The sequence below is a fragment of the Prinia subflava genome, chromosome 3, assembly GCF_021018805.1.
Source record: "Prinia subflava isolate CZ2003 ecotype Zambia chromosome 3, Cam_Psub_1.2, whole genome shotgun sequence".
In the NCBI taxonomy this organism is placed as follows: domain Eukaryota; kingdom Metazoa; phylum Chordata; class Aves; order Passeriformes; family Cisticolidae; genus Prinia; species Prinia subflava.
The window spans coordinates 348,941-369,148 of record NC_086249.1 but is presented as its reverse complement, the minus strand read 5'-3'; the positions used below and the strand labels follow the sequence as shown (position 1 = coordinate 369,148).

The 20,208-nt window shown below is 47.8% G+C and overlaps 1 protein-coding gene across 4 annotated transcripts in view; it reads left to right on the top strand.

Moving 5' to 3' along the window:
• Positions 1 to 20,208, top strand: part of CLPB (ClpB family mitochondrial disaggregase) — a 72,507-nt gene that overhangs the window by 25,695 nt on the left and 26,604 nt on the right. For 2 of the 4 annotated variants that reach the window (XM_063393686.1, XM_063393685.1), the window contains exons 5-6: positions 3,340 to 3,468; positions 18,596 to 18,693. In XM_063393686.1, coding sequence (XP_063249756.1) covers positions 3,340 to 3,468; positions 18,596 to 18,693 — 227 coding nt within the window. The remainder of the gene's footprint in view (positions 1 to 3,339; positions 3,469 to 18,595; positions 18,694 to 20,208) is intronic. The other 2 variants (XM_063393687.1, XM_063393688.1) reach the window with 2 other exon arrangements.

Below are 20,208 nucleotides of genomic sequence, written 5' to 3'. Positions count from 1 at the left end.
ATATGTCTGGATTCTTGGTGCCCAGCTGTGCTTTGGGGCAGCCAGCTGTATGTGCAGAGATTCTTCTGTTCCCTACGCTGGCAGGAATGATAGCAGGATGCAGCCTCCCTAAAATGTCCCTGTCTTTCCTTCTCCCATTCCAGAAGCCTTTTCTCTTTCGCAGCACTGTGCTGTCCTGCCAACCTCACCTCTGAGCTGGCAGACTACGGGATGATTCCCAGACATCCCCCTTGCCCTGCCAGAGCCCAGCCAGCCACTGGGACTTGGATTCCCAGGTACGGCTGCATCCACAGGAGCTGCTTTTGTGTGCTCTGACTTATTTGGAAGTTAAACCTTGTCCCAGCTGCTCTGAGTGGAAGATGGGAGGAAACCACATAGCTTGTCCAGAGCCTCAGTCTGTGCTGCATGGTTTCCAGGGCTTGAGTCACAGAGTCATAGAATAGAATTCATGGAATCATTTTGGTTGGAAAAGCCCTTCCAGACCATAAAGTCCAACCATTCTCCCAGCACTGCTGAGGCCACCATTAAATCATGTCTTCCAAGTGCCACATCCACATAATTTTTAAAGCCCTCCAGGGATGGGTAAATGGTGCCAGGGTTTAACAAACCCTTCCATGAAGAAATTTTTCCCACTATCTATCCTGAACCTCCCCTGGCACAGCTTGAGGACATTTCCTCTTGTCCTGTCCCTTGTACCTTGGGAGAAGAGCCTGACCTCCACCTGGCTTAACTCTTCTGTCAGGGAGTTGTAGAGATTGAGAAGGTTCCCCCTGAGCCTCTTTTTCTCCAGGCTGAGCCCCCTCAGCCACTCCTCACCAGACTTGTGCTCCACACCATTCCACAGCTCTATTGCCCTTCTCTGGACATGCTCCAGCGCCTCAATGTCCTTCTTGGAGGGAGGGATCCAGAACTGAGTCCCGCTGTGGCCTCAGCAGTGCCCAGCACAGGGGCACTTCCCTCGTCCTGCAGCCACACCATGGATGCTGTTGAGGCACGATGACATTTTCCATGGGCCTTGTCTGTGCTTTTGACTCAGTGCTAAGAGGCAAAAGATCTGTGAAAGCCTAATAAAAGTGTAATACTTGAACCCTTCATAAAGCACAGGTTGAGTTAAGAAGACGGAACAGTGAGGCGACAGCTTTGACAGGGCGTTATTCTGTATTTTTAAAAGCTCCCTGCTCTCATCCCTCACTGTGACCCACCCGTGCAGCAGACCTACTTCTTAATGGGAGGGAGAGCATAGATAGATCACATCCCTATAGCAGGGAATGTAAAATGTATGAAACTACATTAAAAAATGAGCAATAGAATGCCAATACATAATGCATGTACATAGACTTTATTTAAGATAAAGTATATCAACTGAGAAAGTTAATTGTTTTTGTCTGCATTCATCCCTCTCTAATGTTATATATTTTGGGGTGAAGAAAAGATAAGGCCACTCCATGAGAAGTTGCATTAATTCTTTGGTTGACATGTTTTATTAAAAAGAATAAATTCAGTTGCGTTTTTAAAAAGAGAGAAACTGCCTTTGTTTTTTCCTTTTTTTTTTCAGACATTTACATATTTTGTGTATAAATATTTTTTCATAAAAACATCCAAATCGAGAGGGTGTGCTCTACAACCACTGCACAAAATATATTACAGACATTTATATGGATGGCAGGAGGGGAGACAGAGGGCTGAAAATTTCCAGGCACCCAGTGATGGATGGTGGACGAGGCTTCCCCTGACGCTTTATTGAGTTTCCGATGATTATCTCTCTCAGAGACATTTTTTACAGATGACGGCCAAGCTGTCACAACGGACCATGGGGGAAAAAAAATCCAACAATAATAACACTTTAATCTCTTTACTGCGCTGCTCCCTAGTATCTCAGATTCATCTTCCCTGACGCACGCAGTTCATTATCCTGCTCCTCCCTGGGTAGGAAATGACGACAAATAAATAAATATACATACTCACCCTGTGTGCTTGGAGAAAGGACCCAGGGAAGGAAAAGAACCAGGGCATTAATTGATCTTCCTGGAGGGACTGTGGTTCATTAGTGGAGATGCTGGGCTCTGACAGCATCAGGTATTCATCACAGCATTTCTCTCTTCTGAACTTTTCGAATCTCCTGGAAATCTTTTGATGGCTCTTAGGAGGGACTGTGAAGAAGTCCTTGTGGCCCACCCACTTTCCAGCTCTGCTTGCTTTACCATAGCACAGTATAGGGTCCTCAGAGCACTTGGAAGCTCTTCCTGTCTCTGAATCTGTGTCTGCTGAGTTTTGGGTACAGACTCTTTCACCAAGGAGCTGGATACACCTCTAGGAGCAGAATTTGGCCCTGTGTGGGTGGTGTTCATTTGAATGGAGACAGCACACACTAGTCCAGCCATCACTCATGCTCCATGGTGGGGCAGGGTATTTATGGGGCTTCCTCTGGGCAACCTGTGCCATTGCCTCACCACCCTCACATGGAAGAATTTCTTCCCAATATTCAATCTTACCCTGCCCACTGTCAGCTTGAAGAGATTCCTGCTTGTCTTGTCACTGTCTGCCCCTGTTAAGTCACTCTCTTTTTTTTTTTTTTTTTTTTGCTGATGACTAAAGCAAAAAGTTTAAAATCCAGGTTTTCTAAAGCCTGATCCTTAGACCAGCTATAGGAGAGCAAGGGTGCTGCAGACCCTTCCTGCAGAGCCCCTGCCCTGCTGAGGCACATGTGCAGGAGACCCCCAAAATCAGGAACTTGCCTGAAGGTCGAGCCATAGTGGGGCAGAGTTCTTTCCTGTCACAGCTTCCCTTCTGTTTGCTAAAATCATTATTTAAATTAGGTATTGGGAAGCAATTCTGTCCTGTGAGGGTGCCAAGGCCCTGGCACAGGTTGCCCAGAGAAGCTGTGGCTGCCCCAGATCTGAAAGTGTTCAAGGCCAGGACAGAGCTTGAAGCAGCCTGGTCTCATGGAATGTGTCCCTGCCCATGGCAGAGGGGTAGAACCAGATGAGCTTTAAGATCTCTTCCAAGTCAAGCCATCCTGTTACCCTACAAAAAAATGGTTGGAAAAAGGCTGAGGTCTTAACTCAGGTGTTCTCCACCCATTTCCTCCCCTGCCTGGGCACTGTGTAGGCAGTTACTGGGATATATGGAAACCATGTCTCTACAGCTGCTCAGTAGAGTGACGACAGTGGCCACCAGAAATCCTCACTGGGGTCCTGGTGGTCCCAGAAAAGGCCACAGAGCCCTTAAAAAGCTTCCTGCCTGGTGAGGGGTGGTGGGTCCATGCTTCTGCTGCACATCCAGACAAGCAGTTCTGTAGTTATCTCAGTGAGCTGAGCTTTCACTCTTTGTCCCCTGCAGTCCTTGTCACCCGGGAGGATGACTTCAACAACCGTCTTAACATCCGAGCCAACTTCAAGGGCTGCACAGCTCTACACTATGCAGTTCTGGCTGATGACTACCTGACAGTCAAACTGCTGCTGGATGCAGGTGAGTTTTGTAGTTCCACCCAGCTCATAGGCCAGGAGCACTTTTGAGTCAGCCAATCGCACAGAACAGTCGGGTTCAGACACAGGCCACACTCCATCACTGCCACAATTTGGTGTGATTTGCTGTTTGCTTTCATCTTTTACTTTTTAGTTTCTGTGTTCCCGTTCATTTCTAGTGGTTTTTTTCCATGTGCTTTTTGTGGCTCTTCTCACCTTAGTCACTGAGTTTTCCATTTCCTCCTGCAGTTCAGCAGCCAGAGAGTCACAGAATCCTGGAATGGTTTGGGTTGGAAGGAACCTCAGAGATCATCCATTTCTAACCCTCTGCCATGGGTAGGGACACCTTCCACTAGACCAGGTTGCTCCAAGCCCCATCCAACCTGGCCTTGAACACTTCCAGGGACGGGGCAGTCACAGCTTCTGTGGGCAACCTATGCCAAGGCCTTACCACCCTCACAGGGAAGAATTTCTTCCCAACATCCCATCTATCCCTGCCCTCTGTCAAGGGGAAGCCGCTCCCCCTTGTCCTGTCACTCCAGGCCCTTGTCCAAAGTCCCTCTCCAGGTCTCTTGGAGGCCCTTTAGACACTGGGGGGGTTCTAAGGTCTCCCTGGAGCCTTCTTCTCCAGGTTAAACACCCCCCACTCTCTCAGCCTGCCTCCAGAGCAGAGGGACTTCAGCCCTTGGAGAGCTTCTGTGACCTCTTCTGTCCTTGCTCCAGCAGCTCCACACCCTTCTAATGTTGGGAGCCCCATTGCTGCACTGGGTGCCTCACTTGCCCCCAGTGGTCTCTGCTTAGTATTTTTTTCATTTCCCTCCTGCAGTATTTACACAGGCTGTCATATCCATCCCTCTGTGGAATGGAAGAGTCCCCACTATACCAGGAACAGATCTGCTGTGTACACAAGGCACAGGATAGGTGCTGGTACCCAGATAAAGGTGGACTCTCAAGTACTGTTGGCACCGGGACAATGCAGATCTGGTGAGAATTGGTAGGAATTAGCATATGCAGTTACTGGTCCTCCTGATTAAATCACAGGTCCCTTCTCCTCACACAGCCTGCTTCACTGTCATCTCTTGTATACTCACCTGGGCAACCTTTTCAGTGCTCAACTGTCTTCACGGGGAAAAATCTTATCAGCACTAGTGGAGTAGAATGAGAAGATGCATTTAGCCAACAGAATAAGAATGTGCTGCCATGACAACAGTTTTTATATGTTCCCTCCTGCTGCTCCTTCTGGGATGATATTGTGACTCTTGTACTGTTCTCCAGAGCTGGCATCTGCTTAGTGTATACCTGCACATACACAGTGCTTTTACTTTGTTCCTCAGACCACCAAGTTGATCCATAGTTCTGCTTTCCTCCAGATGTGATGTCCTTTGTTCCCAGCATTCCTACTCCTCCAGCAATTTCAATAACTCTCCTCCTGTGATGTTCCCAAGGTCGCCTGGAGATGAGCCAGCCACAGCAATGCTTTGCCTGCCTCAGGTTTATGCTGCCAGCAGCCTCTGCCAGGTGGAACATAAAGTGGCCACGTGTCCCAACCTGGCCCTACCAGAGACAGGCTCACCAGGGTCTGCCTGGCCAGATGCTGATTTTTGCAAAGATTTGAGGAATGTTGTGCTCTTCGTGGTGTGGGCATCTCAGAAGTTAATTCTAGGAAAGCAGACAACTATATAATGGTATGCCGTGGTCTCATAAGGCTCATTCCTTAAGAAAGCAGTTAAAAATATAATAGAAAGTAGCATCTGTGATGGCTAAACATCCCCAGATGGGATGAGGAAAATTAAGTGTGGCAACATTGAGCCTTGATACTCATCTGTACTATGTGCTTATTATCTTTCACAAATAGAAATAGAGGAATGGAAGGGTGAGGTTCTGTAGCACTGAACTCCACAGCAGGGTTTCTCTGGGACTCTAAGAGATACCAGAACCTCAGCTCCTGGCCTCCTAGCCCGTAAATAAACCCAAAAACAAAGGAACCAATGAAAGAAATTCTGTTGCTAAGGCAGGGTTTCTTGCAGGGAAGAGAGCTGAAAAAGCAGGCAGCTGCTCAGGAAGCTGTGGGACTGTGTGGACATGGTGACTGGGAAGTCTTCAGACAAAAATACTGGCCCAAATAGGTTCCATCAGATTTTTCTGACACAGAATCCCCCTTCCATGTTCACAGCACATGTGGACCCTTTGTGAACACAGAACCTGGCGTGGTCCCAGAGCATATGACTTACTGTATGGGCCAACAGCACATGCTCAGCAGTCACTCGGACATGGGCACTGGCAGCCAGAAGGAACTGCTCCAACACCACCTCAGGGATCCCACAGCTGTGGGCAGCGACGCCCACGGGAGGAGCAGAACAGAGCAGGCTTTACCTGCTTGAGCGACAGGCTGTGAATGCACAGACCTGGAAGGGCTTTGTGGGAGAGTGCAAGGAGCTCTGGAGTGTTACAGAGAGTGGCAGTGGGATTGAAGTGCTGGAAAAATCCTTGTCACAGCAGTATTGGGAACAGATCTGTGCAGAGAGAGTCTGCTGGAGATCTGGGGAATGTTTCACATATGTCGTGTTGTGATTCATAGAATGGTTTGGACTGACCGCGTCCAGCTCTCCCAGCCTGTCTCCAGAGCAGAGGGGCTTCAGCCCTCAGAGCACCTCTGAGGCCTCCTCTGGACTCTCTCCAGCAGTTCTAGGCCCTTCTGTTGCTGGACCTCAGAGCTGGAGGAAGCTCTACAGGTGGGGTCTCCTGAGTGGGACAGAGGGGGAAAATTACATTTTCTACATTTCTACATTTTCTGGAATAGCATTTTCTATAAAGATACCTGCTTTTCATTTCTGCCTTGGAAAGCCTCCTTGTATGACACATTGTCCTGGTTTAGGGCAAATTTGTGAGAGAACCCCTGAATGGGATCCCTCTGGGAAGCAAACCCAAACAGAGCCTCCCCTCAACCAGTCTGGGAAAAGAACTTCCTCGGAGAAAAGTGGAAAAAAATTATTTATTTAACAAACAAAGTGCCCACAAGCATAAAGAATGAATAATATGAAACAATAAAACCTTTCATTGTTCTGAAATGAGACGGTAAATTCAGAAAGTCCCTGCCATGGGTAGCTCAGCTCACTCAGTCTCTTATCAGTCCCTCCAGAGATTGAGGCCCCAGTTGACCACAGGTGCGAGCTCCTGGTGCTCCTTTGGGTTTTTCAGTCCAGAGCAGGTTTAAACAGTCCCAGGAAAAAGAAAAAAAAAACAGTCCAGAGAGCTTCTTTGCTTCAGCTAGCTAAAACTAAGAGCAAAGCAGATCTCTGTGCCGCTGCTTGTCTGTGCCTCAGATGAGCACAGCCCAGGAGCAGGAATGCAGAGGAGTGAATGCTGTTCTCAAAACAAACTCCACACATCTTCTTTCTCCTCCTTTGCTCTTGGAACTAGACTCAGAGCAGTGATTCTCTCTCTCCCCATAATTGTGCTTCATACTCCTCAAAGTTGCTCTTCAATGATGATCCTCCCCTTACCAGCTAACCCACTCTTATATCTCACTCCTCTTTATTGGATATAGCTGTTACTCATTCCGGACAAGGCTGTATTAACACAGCTGTTACTTATCAGGGGTTACTTAGTCTTAAAGGTACAGAACTTAACATACATCACAAACAGAACAGACAACTGGGGATACAAGCATCAAAAAGTCACCCCAGGACACACATATTATCAGTTGATTCAAAGTACCAAGACAGCTCCTTGGTTACCCTAAGTACAGGTAAAAGATGGGTGCAAATAAGTGAAGTTGGCACTAAAAAATTTTTCCATCTTGAATAAATCATTGTAAGGATTATTATTTCTCCAGTTGTCCCCTGCTTAGCTCTCTGAGTACTGTTCCAATCCAGGCCTCACTTCATAGAGGCAACTATTCTTTTTGTTCCAGAGATGTTTCTGTGTCTGTCCTGGAGCCACTGCCATCCCTCTGAATGGCCCTTTCTCTGCCTGGTGCCCACAGAGAGTTCTTTGTTTGTAGCAAAGTGTCTCAGCTTGAAAGAACTCACTTGGATCTCAGGAAAAAGACATTTAACAATCTGTGGGACTGTGTTTGTTTGGGTACAAGTGGAAGGATTGTGTGAAATCAAAGCGAAAATTCAGAACTTAGCCAGAAGATGTGATGATCACTCATCACTGTTCCGTTCTTAGTCCAGCCCCACAGAAATGCTTCTGGATCCTGCTCAAGAGCTTACACTAAGAGTTCATTTCCAAGCAGAAATCCTTGTCTTGTAGAGCGTGTCCCAGTGTTCAGATCCTGGAGACAGCAACCCATCGGTGGGCATCTTCATTTGGTGATGGTGTGAAAGATCCCATTGGAGCCCTGGTGTAATCCCAAGGCTGAGTTCACAGTGTTCCTCAGATTAATCCCTATTCACCGTCCACGATACCCACTTACCCTTTGCAGTCATGGTTAGGATGCAGATTTATGAGGATAATTTGCAAAATGTAATAAGCTTCAGCTTTCTCTCAGGTGGACTCTGAGTTGCTTGGGTGACAGCAGACCCTTCCCTGCCCTTTCAGCCAGTTTTGAGTGCTGGGATTGGATTTCCTGATGGGCACATGGTATGAGGATTTCAGGGCATTCACTGGGGGTGTTCCTCTCCTCCTAATTCCATGTGATAACAAAGGAGGGGATCCCTGCCTCCTCGACAGTGTAATCTGGGATGAATACATGTGTCACAGATGACACGGAAAGAACCACACAAGGACATGCTGGTGAGCGAAGCAGGAAAAGGGACGGGTTTATTTACAAAACTCAATTTTATACATTTCCTATGGGGCCTGTGGAATGGAGGATGGAATTCCACCTCTCAAACCACATTGGTCAAGCCAACTGTCAATCAACTTTCTCCTCCCACCTAGAAATATGTAAACAATGAAAGAGCAAAACATGGCCATTGTTTATAGTAGAAAGTGTGATAAGGTAAAAATTCTGACTCCTATATGAAGAACATTGCAGAAGGCTTAGAAAAGTCTTCAAAACCAGGGTGACATACATGGCCAAGGGTTTTGGTGTGGAGATCGAACACCGTTCAGCCCTTTGTGAGGGTAATGCCCCTGTGCTGCCATTGACATCACACACAGGGTGGCTTCTGGTTGCTGACATGGAACAGGCTCCCCTTGATCTCTCCCTACACCTGCCTTTTACTAACTCTCCATTTACTCTTCCTCTAACTTCCCTTGCTGGTGCCCTGCCCTCGGGCCAAAGCCATTAACTGCCCAGCCCCTCTCTGCTCCAACCACTTCCCTACCCCCCTGCTGTTTTTTAAGGGAAGCCCCCTGCACTTGCCCCTCACCCCACATCCCTGGCCTTTTGTGGCCCATTCAGTGACTCGCTTGACCCCTCCAGGACCTTATAGCCCTGTGGTCAGCATGTGTGTGCCCAGCAGACCGCGAGATGAAGTGGCAGCTCTGTTGTCCTTTCGGGCTGTTGTTGGTGACATTTCACAGTCCCTTGACCTGAGGCAACACCATAAAGATTGGTGTCTGGGGAAGGGGTGGGTGAGCACTCGCATCTACAGAGTGCACCAGTTGCTAGTGCAGGCACAATTTATTCCAGGGACTTTGTGTTTGGCTCAGAGGAAGGCAGGCAGGGTCACCAGCTCACTGGTGACAGAAGTCTCCTTGTTTTAGAGGGAACTTTTATGATGTCAGTATTTAAGTGAAATAGCCAGTATTAAAAGGTGCAGCTTTCTGGCAATAGCGTAACCTTGCCAACATCAACCACCCTTCTACAAATGGTTCTGCTCTAGAACCTAACGTTGAAATGTAGGGAGCCAGAGGAGGTCAGGCAGCCACTGACTCATGTGTCCAGAGCAAGTCATGGAGATTGTTTGAAGGCTGGAGCCGCTCTGCTCTGAAGACAGGCTGGGAGAGCTGAGGTTGTTCACCCTGGAGAAAGGAAGGCTCCAGGGAGACCTTAGAGCACCTGCCAGTGCCTAAAGGGGTTCGAAGAGAGCTAGAGAGGGACTCTGGATAAGTATGTAGAGTCACAGGACAAGTCAGGGCTCCCCACTGACAGAGGGCAGGGTTAGATTGGATATTGGGAAGAAATTCTGTGAGGGTGGTTAGGCCCTGGCATGGGTTACCCAGAGCAGCTGTTACCCAGAGCAGCCCCATCCCTGGAAATGTTCAAGGCCAGGTTGGATGGGGCTTGGAGCAACCTGGTCTAGTGGAAGGTGTCCCTGCCCATGGCAGGGGAGTGGAATGAGGTGGGCTTGAGGGTCTGTTCAGCCCAAACAATCTTGTGATTCTATGATTCTGTGATAGGGACAGCACTGCTGCTCAGGGATTTCCCTTGCAGGTAAATGACTCTTCTCCCAGCATGAGAAGCTGTTCCCTTTTCACAGCCTTATGCTGGAAAGAGTTGTCATAACTGTGGTAACCTTTCAGTAAATTAAAGTTACACTAGACATAGCACAGAAGAAGATGCTGCAGGAACTGTCTTAGGTTGGAGCTTACAAAATGCAAAATCAGAATATTATGAGCACTTGCTTATGTTTACACCTGAGAAACTAGGCACAGGAAGAAGCGTAGAAGCCAAGTTTCCCTGGTGTGTAGCAGCTCAGCTGCCATTTTTCTGTGATCTCAAAGTTCATTTCCAAGTACATTTCTAAGGTGTGTTTGGTGTGTGTGTCCATGTAGCAAGGGATTGTCTGAATTGTCCACTGCTGACACATGGAAGTGTTGTTTTCACACGGCTGTGTGGCAGTGCGCTACTCTGCTGCTGTACGTAGGTGGATAGGGGCTTGTATTTCCTATCCTTGCCTAAAATTAGAGCAGTTCTTTCCTTCAGAGACTGACCCATGACAATTCCTGGGACCTCCCCTCTCTCTATCCCCACTGCAGAAACCAACACCTGCCCTCCTGCCAAACCTGAGTAGGCTCCACGTGTCCCATTCTACCCAGTGCTCTCCTTATCCCTGACTGCCCTGCTTTCTATTTCCCATCTTCAGAAATCATTCCCTCTGCCCCCATCTCCTCCTAGAGCCAACACACAGGCTGACCAGGCTGTTACTGCACTGGAAATGCCTCCTGCAGTACATCCTTAGAAGAATCACAGGATCACAAAATGGTTTGGATTGTAAGGGACCTTAAAACCCTTCTCATTCCACCCCGCTGCCATGGGCAGGGACATCTTCCACTAATTCAGATTCCTCCAACCCCATCCAACCTGCCCTTGAACATTTCCAGGGATGGGGCAGCCGCAGCTTCTCTGGGCAACCTGTGCCAGGGCCTCACCAACCTCACAGGGAAGAATTTCTTCCTAATACCAAATCTAACCCTGCCCTCTGTCAATAGGAAGCTGTTCCCCCTTCTCCTGTCACTCCTTGCCCTTGTCCAAAGGTCTTCTTCAGCAATCTTCGAGTCTCTCATCTCTAATTAGATGTAAAAGAGAGAGAGGAAGAAATGAACATACATTTGTGAAAACATTTTAGCTGAAGCTGCAATAACCTGGTCTGCTGAACTCGATTTGCTGGTAAATTTAGCCCAGTGCATTTGTTTCTAATGTTGTGCACTCCTCTCCTCAGTCCAATGTAATTGCAGATCATGTGAGTAGGATGAGTGATGGGTAAACAGATTACGGAGCCAGCATGGCAAGGGATGGGCTTTGGACATCAGAAGGCAAAAGTGCTTATGGTATTCTCTGGAAAAATCAGGTTCTAACTAATTGTGTTTTTCTAACCCAATTAATTTCTTATTAACTACTGCATAATATGTCTTGGAGTGTTTTCTGTTGCATTCCAGATTAAAAGAGTCCATTCTTCCAGAGGGAGAGTGAAGGATATTCCTAGGGAGTAGGCTCTTCAGGGCCCCAGCAGCCAGTTCCAGAGAGGAGATACCTTTGGTTATAACACATCCTGAAAGTAACATTGAGGTTTTGCTGCAGTCAGCAGTTACTACAGTAAACAAGAGCTCAGGGTAGAACCTCTTCCTCTCTACAACTCCCTGAAAGGAGGGTGGAGCCAGGTGAGGGTCAGGCTCTTCTCCCAGGTAACAAGCAACAGGATGAGAACAAACTGCCTCAAGTTGTGCCAGGGGAGGTTTAGGTTGGATATGGGGAAAATTTCTTCCCCAAAAGGTTTGTCCAGCCTTGGCACAGGCTGCCCAGAGCAATGTTGGAGTCCCCATCCATGGAGGGATTAAAAAGCCTTGTGGGTGTGCCACTTGTGGACATGGGTTAGTGCTGAGGGAGTGGTTGGACTTGATGGTCTGGCAGGGCTTTTCCAACCCAGAAAATTCCATGAAACTATTCTGTGGCTCTACGACAGGCTCTTTAAACCACACTGTGCCGAGTAAGGCTTCTGCACAACCTGTGTGGCTTCCTCCCATTTTTCCTTTAGAGTAGCTGGGGCAAAGTTTAGCTTGCAAGCAGGTCAAAGCATACAAATGCAGCCACTGTGGATGCAGCTGTCCCTGGGAATGCAAGTCCCAGTGGCTGGCTGGGCCCTTTTTGGCAAATCACAGGCATGGTAGCTGTCCTGGGTGGTCTGTTGTGGAGGTTTGCTGCCTAGGCCAGCTGTCATGCCAGAGTGCCTGACATCCTCTCTCCCTCTCCATGCTCCTATTTACAAGGGAATGTGATAAATTTCATATTGATTCCTTCTGTTGCACTGTAAATTTTGCAAAAGATGATTAAATAGTGCAATAGCATCTGCGAGTACCGAGGCTCAATATGTTCTGGGCTGGCGTATCGATCCTTCGTCTGACCACAGCCAGTTCCACTCCCCACCATGCCAGACCAGTAATTAAAATCCTATGAAACTGGGATTTAGAAACCAATCATATCCCAGCACTGAAGCATCCAGCATCCCACTGTGCTGACAGCAATAAGAGTCCAAAGTGCCAGCACATTTCTGTCTCTATTGGAGCACATAGGAATAGTTTTCCCTTAGGGCAGAGGAGTAAATAGATCCCTCTTGAAGTGTTTTCTGGGGACAAACTTGACAGTGGCAACATGTTTGGCGTGATCTTAAGAGCTCTGCACACCTGGGTATATGGAGAAAGAGTGATGGATGTATGGGAATAGTATGATTCTGTAGTTTCCTCTCTCTTACCTTACAACAAAACAGTCAGTAGTCTGTTGGTGGATTGTTTTCACACACAGTTGTCAAGTAGGCATAGACCAACTTATACTCAGGTTCCAATAAAGCAAGAGTGAAAGGTGCACACATTTAAGACATCCATTCACTCTTTCCCTATTTCTTCTATTGTAACTTTCCCATTTGCCGTAGAATCAGAGAACAGTTTTGGATTGGAAGTGACCTTCAGGCTCATCTTGTTACAAACCCTCACCATGGACAGGGACACCTCCCAACAGATCAGGTTGCTCCAAGTCCTGTCCAGCCTGGCATTGATCTTTATCACTTATGGAAACTCACACTCTCAAGATGACTTCCAGCTTCTGATAAGGCTCAGAGGTCCTAGCTTTCATTCCTAAAGAAGGGGCTTCTTTAAAATCCTTTTTTCCTGTGGGTTTTTTACATTTAATTTGCCAAAGCAAACACTTCACTTGGTTTTCTTCATCTCCTCTGGGTTTGGAAGGATGATGGTGTGGTTTATTCCTAAGGTTCTAGCTCTTCTTATAAGGACTTTAATAAATACCATGGGTTTCTTCAGTCTTTACATCCATGTTTCTGACAGTTACCTGCTGGTGGGCTGCTGCTTTGTTTTTGGCAAGATCCATGTTTTCCCCTTGTGGTACAAAGCACCTTAGCCATGGATTTTTTGCTGGATTTTCTGGTGAGGAAATCTGGCATGAACATTCATCTCATTGCAGTGTGGTGCTTAAGAGGTGAGGTTTGGAGAAAGCCTTTTGCTTTGTCCAAGGCTGAATTAAGGCCTGCACGTTGTCTTGGGAGCTTTCTGTCTGCCAGAGCTCTTAGTCTCTGGTTTTTACTAGTTTAACAATTTATTGGTGTTGTGCTCTTTACCCTTGCAGTCCCTGTGGCTAGTTTTCAGTATGTTGCAATGCCCTTCAGTCTCTTCAGAGAGGTGGTTGTCATGCTGTATTTTCCCTGTTTGGTATGGGGATTTCATTCTGTACAAATCCTGTGTCACTGGCTCATACAATTGCCTTTCTTACCTTCTTTTTGTTTCCAGTCTTTAGTACCTGACCTTACCACTCCACCAATAAGGCTCGGTCCTTACCTGCAGTCCAGTTTACATGCTGCTCCGGCCAGTCTCCTCCTTTGCCTCTGTTTCAGCTTACACATCTCAGTCCTGAACATTACACAACTGTTGTGTCTGTCCAAGTACATGAAGATTTGTGTTCAGTCTGGTTCACAAGGTTTGGGAGCTCTGGTTAAGTTGCACCTCCAAGAGGACCTCTTCTTGCTGGTTGTTATCCGCCCTTGTCAGCATCTCACCTTCATCTCAGAGCTCTGGATGTCTGCTTTTCCATGTAAACTCTACTCTAGAAACGTCTAATTCTTAGTTAAGTCTAAATCCTTCCTTCACAGAATCGCATAGTGATTTGGATTGGAAGAGACCTTAAGCTCCTCCAGTTCCAACACCCTGCCATGGGCAGGGACACCTTCCACTAGAACAGATTGCTCCAAGCCCCATCCAACCTGGCTGCACAAATTTAGGTTGGAAAGGCTTCCTGTGCTTTGAGAGTGAGGCCACTGGACCAAGAGAACACAGATTCTATTCTCTAGAGCTCCGTGAGGGCTGCTGCCAGCCCAGGGCTGTGCATTAGGCAGCACCTGATGTGGTGGAACTGGAAGTGGTGCACGTGCAATGTGTGTGCCCAGGTGGAAAATAAGATCAAGGGAATCTTGGCTTGTGTCACCAATAGTGTGGCCAGCAGGACCAGGACAGTGACTATCCCTGTACTGGTCACTGGTGAGGTCTCACCTCAAATCTTCAGGTCAGTTTTGTGCCCTTCATGGGAGAAAAGGAGGTTCAGGGCAGATCTTCTCACTCTCTACTACTACTCAAAAGAAGGTTGTAGCCAGGTTCTCCCAGGCAACAAGTGACAGGACAAGAAGAAATGGCCTCAAGTTGCACCAGGGGAAGTTTAGGTTGAATATTAGAGAAAACTCCTTCCCTGAAAGCGTTGTCCAGCCCTGGCACAGGCTGCCCAGGGCAGTGGTGGAGTCCCCATCCCTGAAGGGGTTTAACAGATGTGTAGATGTGGCATATGGAGACATCCTGGTCTAGGGTGATAGCCACTGAATGTGTCCACTTGCAGCACCTTCAGCAGCAACCACCATGGGCTTTGGTACTTCCAGGCTCCTTTTCTGGGATTTAGTTCCCTTCAACAGAAAAAAGAGTTTATTTCCCACTCAATTCCAGGACATTGGATCCAGCAGAGTCTGCTGCAGGGAAAGGGATGCTCCACAAGTCCCCTGAGTGTGCTGGAGCACAGGATGGGTCCAAGGTGGTGATCTAGGAAGAAGGAGTGCTCACAGAGCCTGCTAAAAGATCTTGAGGTACTCCAGGGTGCAGTGCCATGAGGAGCAGAGAGAAGTGCCCTCAGGTTCATCCCTGCTGTCTGTGCCTAGGCCTTGCCTGTACCTGTCCTGCCCAGGGGCCAAGTGTGCTCAGACCCTCCACTCAGGACAGACTCAGTGCTGGGATTTTATATTGGAGAGAATGGCTTTATACTGGAGAGAATGGCTTTGTACTGATTCAATGGCGTTATACTGGGGAGAATGGCATCCCTATTCATGGCAGGAGGGTTGGAAATAAATGGTCTTTATGGTCCCTTTGGACTCAAACCAGTCAGCAATTCTGTGATTTTATGAATGGTTTTATAGCGGGGAAAATTACTTCATACTGGGAGAACAGTTTTATCCTGGGGAGAGTGGCTTTATGCAATAGCTGTATTATGTAGGTGGGGATTTATATCTTCTCCCAGATAAGTGATAGATAGGACAAGAGGAAATGGCCTCAAGTTGCCAGGGGAGGTTTAGGTTGGATATGGGGAAAATTCTTTCACTTAAAGGGTTGTTCAGTCCTGGCACAGGCTGCCCAAAGCAGTGATGAAGTCCCCATCCCTGAAGGGGATGGTCATGTAGTTTTGGCACTTGGGGACATGGGTTAGTGGTGGTCTTGGCAGTGCTGGAGGAATGGTTGGACTCAATGGTGTGAGAGGGTGTTTTGTACCTAAAATGTTCTGTGATTCTATCCTTGTTGAATAGCTTTATACTGAGGGAATGGCTTTCCCTGACTTTCCTGACTGAAGCAGTGCCATCTTCTGTGCCAGAGATTTGAGCAAGCACTCAGTTGCCACCTCCACCATATTGTACCTTCTAGACACCAAAGGACAACAGGAGACATTGAACATTTTGGCATCTTGCCTTTCCGTAACACAGGTCACCACAGGCCACTGCTGCTGCCCAGCTTGTTTGCAGTCAGAGCCTCTGGAGTGGCATCAGGACAGGGACTGTCTCATGCCAGTTTTCCATCACCACGCCCACTCCTGGGAACAGCTCAGGACCCAAACACTCAGCTGGAGGCTACCTGTGGGTATGCCCAGGAGCAGGAGCTTTAACACCTTCTGGCTGGGCTATGAAACAAGGTCCTCAAGAGTCCTTTCCTTGTCCCAGTACTCAGGGCTATCTCGAGCTGTGATCTGTCCACTCTTTGGAGTAATATCATTCTCTGGTTGCCCATATGAGGCTCTAATGCCAGTGTGTGCCCTGTCCTGTCTGTTAGAAATGTGAACCTTGTTCTGGCTGCAGCAGGCTCAGATCTGCTGCTCTTCTGCCCTAACAGTATGGAGTGACAAGAGCAGGGTCTGGGGGCTGCTGAGGACACAGGGAGCATTACTGGGATGTTCCTCCAGGTTCTGCCTGTGCCCTTTGGCATTCTCCTTTTCCTCCTGCCATCTCTCCATCCTTTTGCCATCCCTACCCCTATCCTGACAGCAGTGGGGGACTTGAGTACTGTTATCAGCTGTGTCGCCAGCTCTATTGATAGTTATCCAGAATTTGAAGGAATTCAAGACAAATTGTTAAGGGGATGGAGTTAATAAAATTTGAAAAATTGAGGCCTGTCACTCCACTAAACTTTTTTCGATCCCACTGACAGAAACATATTTCCCCAATGAGTGACCTTCTGCAGCTGCTGCAGCGCCACAATGCTGGGCGGGTGCAGGGGGAGAACCCCCACGCTATTTATCAAATATTATCAGCCGGGGCCTTCTAATATGAGGATGGAGGGTGGGAGGAGGCAACGGGCTCATACAGCCTGAGGTGCTGCCCAGGTGTCCAACTCCAGCTAAAGACAGCGAGTGGGAGGTGACAAATTGCCTTCTATTAAGTCATGGAAGGTTGATGTCCCCTTGGATACTGCTGCAGCCTGTGGCACAGGGTGGGAAAGGGCAGGAGAGGAGGTGGGGATGTGGAGTGGGGTCAGCCAGGGCACCGACAGACCAGTGGCCACTTTTACCTTCTATTAGCAAGCCAAGTGATACTGTTATTTATGGCAGCATAATATTTTATTGCTGCCGGTACTTGAGGTTGGAATCGACCAGTTATAGGAGTTGGGTTCTATCAATTATTGCAGCAATTAGTCAAGTCGTCAAAGCCATTAACAGGGGGATTAGGCCAATATTGGAGAGCCATTATTGATAGATCCAGGGCAAAGCCAAACAAACCCTCCATCAGAAATGAGAGCAGGCCTAGCCTCGAGGATGTCATCATTTGGAGAAGTCAGGAACATGCCCCAGTGCTCACTGCACAGACCCAGGTGGGTTTTGGCAGGGAGGATGATGGGAGCACTGTCTCTTTAACGTATATGGAGCAGCCAGCCCCAGCAATGTGCAATCTCACCTGTCTTGATCATATTCATTATTTGTGGAGACAAGGCTTGCCATAGAAATTAGTCCATGTCGAATGTTTATGGAGCACATTTTTCATTCTGTAAGCAAATACAGTTCCCTGATGCCAATGCCTAAGAATGGCTAATCTATCCAGCTCTACTCCCACATAGTCCACTTACTTCATTTATCTATTCTGATTGTTGCTCGCCATTACTGAGCACTCCTGGTGCTTTGAGCTGTCTCATGGCACACGAGCAGCTTGGTCTGCCTGGGCCAAGATACTTGTCTCACTCCCATGTTTCCAGCAGGATCACAGAATGATTCAGGCTGAAAGGGGCACCGGTGGAGTCCTCTGGACCAACTTCCCCACTCAGACAGGAGGACATTGCACATAATTGCAGTGGAAGGATTGGGATAGAAGACATCTTGGACCTGCTGAGCACAGTTATAGGCTCTTCCTCCACCAGGCTGCTTTCCAAGGCTTGATAATTGGTGGGATCATCAGTTTCAGCACCAGTTTGGGGGATTTGGGAGCAATTTGAAGGTTCCTCCTCACAAACTCTTGCAGTTAGGAGGTGCTGTGGGGTCATGGAGTGCACCAGTGTTAGTTACAAGTCTCTGCCTTAGAGACACCATCTGAGCTACTGAGAGTCAGAGATGAATCCCAAGACCTTGTTTGCCACTCTGGCTATTGCCCATTACCCTGTCTCCTAATATCAATGAGTTTCCCTCCATATACTTCCCATCACTGCAACTGGACCAGTTTGACATGGAATGCTCTTCTGCAATCCAGTGTATGTAGGAGGGAGAGTTCTCTCCATGTGCGTGTGTTTCTGTGGGGTGCCTATCTGACTCAGTCCAGCTTAGTCTTTGGGATTTGTTGGTTTGGGGTTTTTTAATTATACTCCTAGGAAGGGTGTGATTTTTCCCCCAGAAGTGCTCCAGGGGCTCAGTGGAGCAGCTGGTCCTCCACAGGGGACAGCCAGCTCCAGCTGTCACAGGCAGCATGTCCAGTTAAAACTGTAATGGTCCCATGTAGCTCCCACAGGACTGAGAATGGGTGCTTTTGTGAGACTATATTTCCTTCTGGTGACCATGTGGTCTCATCCCTCCTCAGCAGCTCTTCACTGACAAGCCAGCTGTTAGCAGTGACAATCCCTTTTCTTCCTCCCTGGAGATCCAGACTTGTAACTGCTGGTTTTACATTCTTTCTGATCCAGACACCCTCCAGAGCAAAAGTTAGGAGGCGACACAGACAGGATGTACTTCCTGCTCCTTCTGCCCCAAGACTGAACTCCAAGTTCCTGATCTTACTCATTTCTTGTGCTGTCAGGTGCCAACCCCCTGCAGAAGAATGAAATGGGACACACACCCTTGGATTATGCCCGTGAAGGGGAGGTCATGAGCCTTCTGAGAGCATCAGAGGCAAAGGTGAGCCTGAGATTCTGGCCAGTTTGGGTTTCCTTTCCCACTGTAAGAACAATTTTAAAGAAGATGTCGTGTGGATGTGGCACATGGAAACATGGCTTAGTGGTGGCCTTGGCAGTGCTGGGTGAGCAGTTTGACTTGATAATCTGAAAGCTGTTTTCTAACCCAAATCACTCTATGATTCTATGATTTTATGGTGCAAGCAATGAAAGAGTACCTTAGTACCCATACAGTTCCATCCTTTTCCAAAAGAAGTCTGTAAAAATTAAAAACAGGATGCATAAAGAAAAACACCTGCTTTTGTAGTATTTTAACTGTGGCTGTGTCCACCTCTTCCAAGTTACCATTTCTCACTCAGCGGTGACCTGCCCCAGACCAGTAATGCTGCTCTGTAACCCCTGGATGCAGTAAAATCCAGAGCCTGTTTCTACTGTATTTTCTGAAATTGTCTGCCAAAAAAGCAGGGCTGAGAATCCAGAGTCCAGCTATGGCCTGGGATCCATGTGCACCAGTCTAAGGCAAAAGACACCCATTTCCATGGTGTTTTCCCTTCAGCCTCCGTGTCCCATTTGCTTATAAAGAAGGAAAAGAAACACATTTACCATTGTGGTTCCAATAAAAATGCCAGGAATCAGTACATTTGCAGAGCAGTGGGCTACTAGACAATGAGGGCTCTGCAGCTAGATCTCATGGATTTAAAATTCCTGGACAGAGGCCTTGTTCAGTGAATTATCAATGGGTAGGAGAGGCCATCACAGCAGTGACAAGTGATGCCTCATCCCTAGAAGTGTTCAAGGCAAGACTGGATGGAGTTTGGAGCAATCTGGTCTAGAGGAAGGTGTCTCTGCCCATGGGAGGGGTTGGAACTGGGTGAGCTTTAAGATCACTTCCAACCCAAGCCCTTCTGTAATGCCTTGTGAGCATCATCTCTCCAAGCAGCACATGTCAGCTAGGGCAGGGGACTCCCTGCATCCCAGATAAGAGGCATTCTCTTGCCACCAGACCGCAAGAGCAGGAGCTGAGGCACAAGGGGACTAGGTTTGTTCCTGGCTGCAAAGTTCCTTTGACGTTGTGAACCTCAATGTTTGTTCTATGGTTTTGGAATTTAAATTTGCATGCTATAAACCTGAAGTTAAGAACTTACCACAAGTGGAGGATGAAGGTAATTAAAACTGTGTCAATTACTGCACTTAGGAGGTATTACCATGAAATAAACCTGCCAGGTGTCAACTACTGCACTGTCTGTGCTCACCTCTGAAAGTCGTTGCTCAGGCAGGAGTTCAAAACCACGTTCCCCAGTGCTAAACCTCTGTCCTAAGTAGGGACAGAGTGATCTTTCCTCTGGGGCTCTCCATACTTCTTCCTGGCAAACGAAGTGCTGCCCTGGGTGTCCTCTGTGGCCCTGATGGCTGCTTTTGTAGCCAATAGCACTTTGGTCACTTTGGCAACTCTGAAAGCAGGTTTTCATCAAATCATGAAGGAAGGAACCTTAAAGCTCATCTCATTCCACCCCAGTGC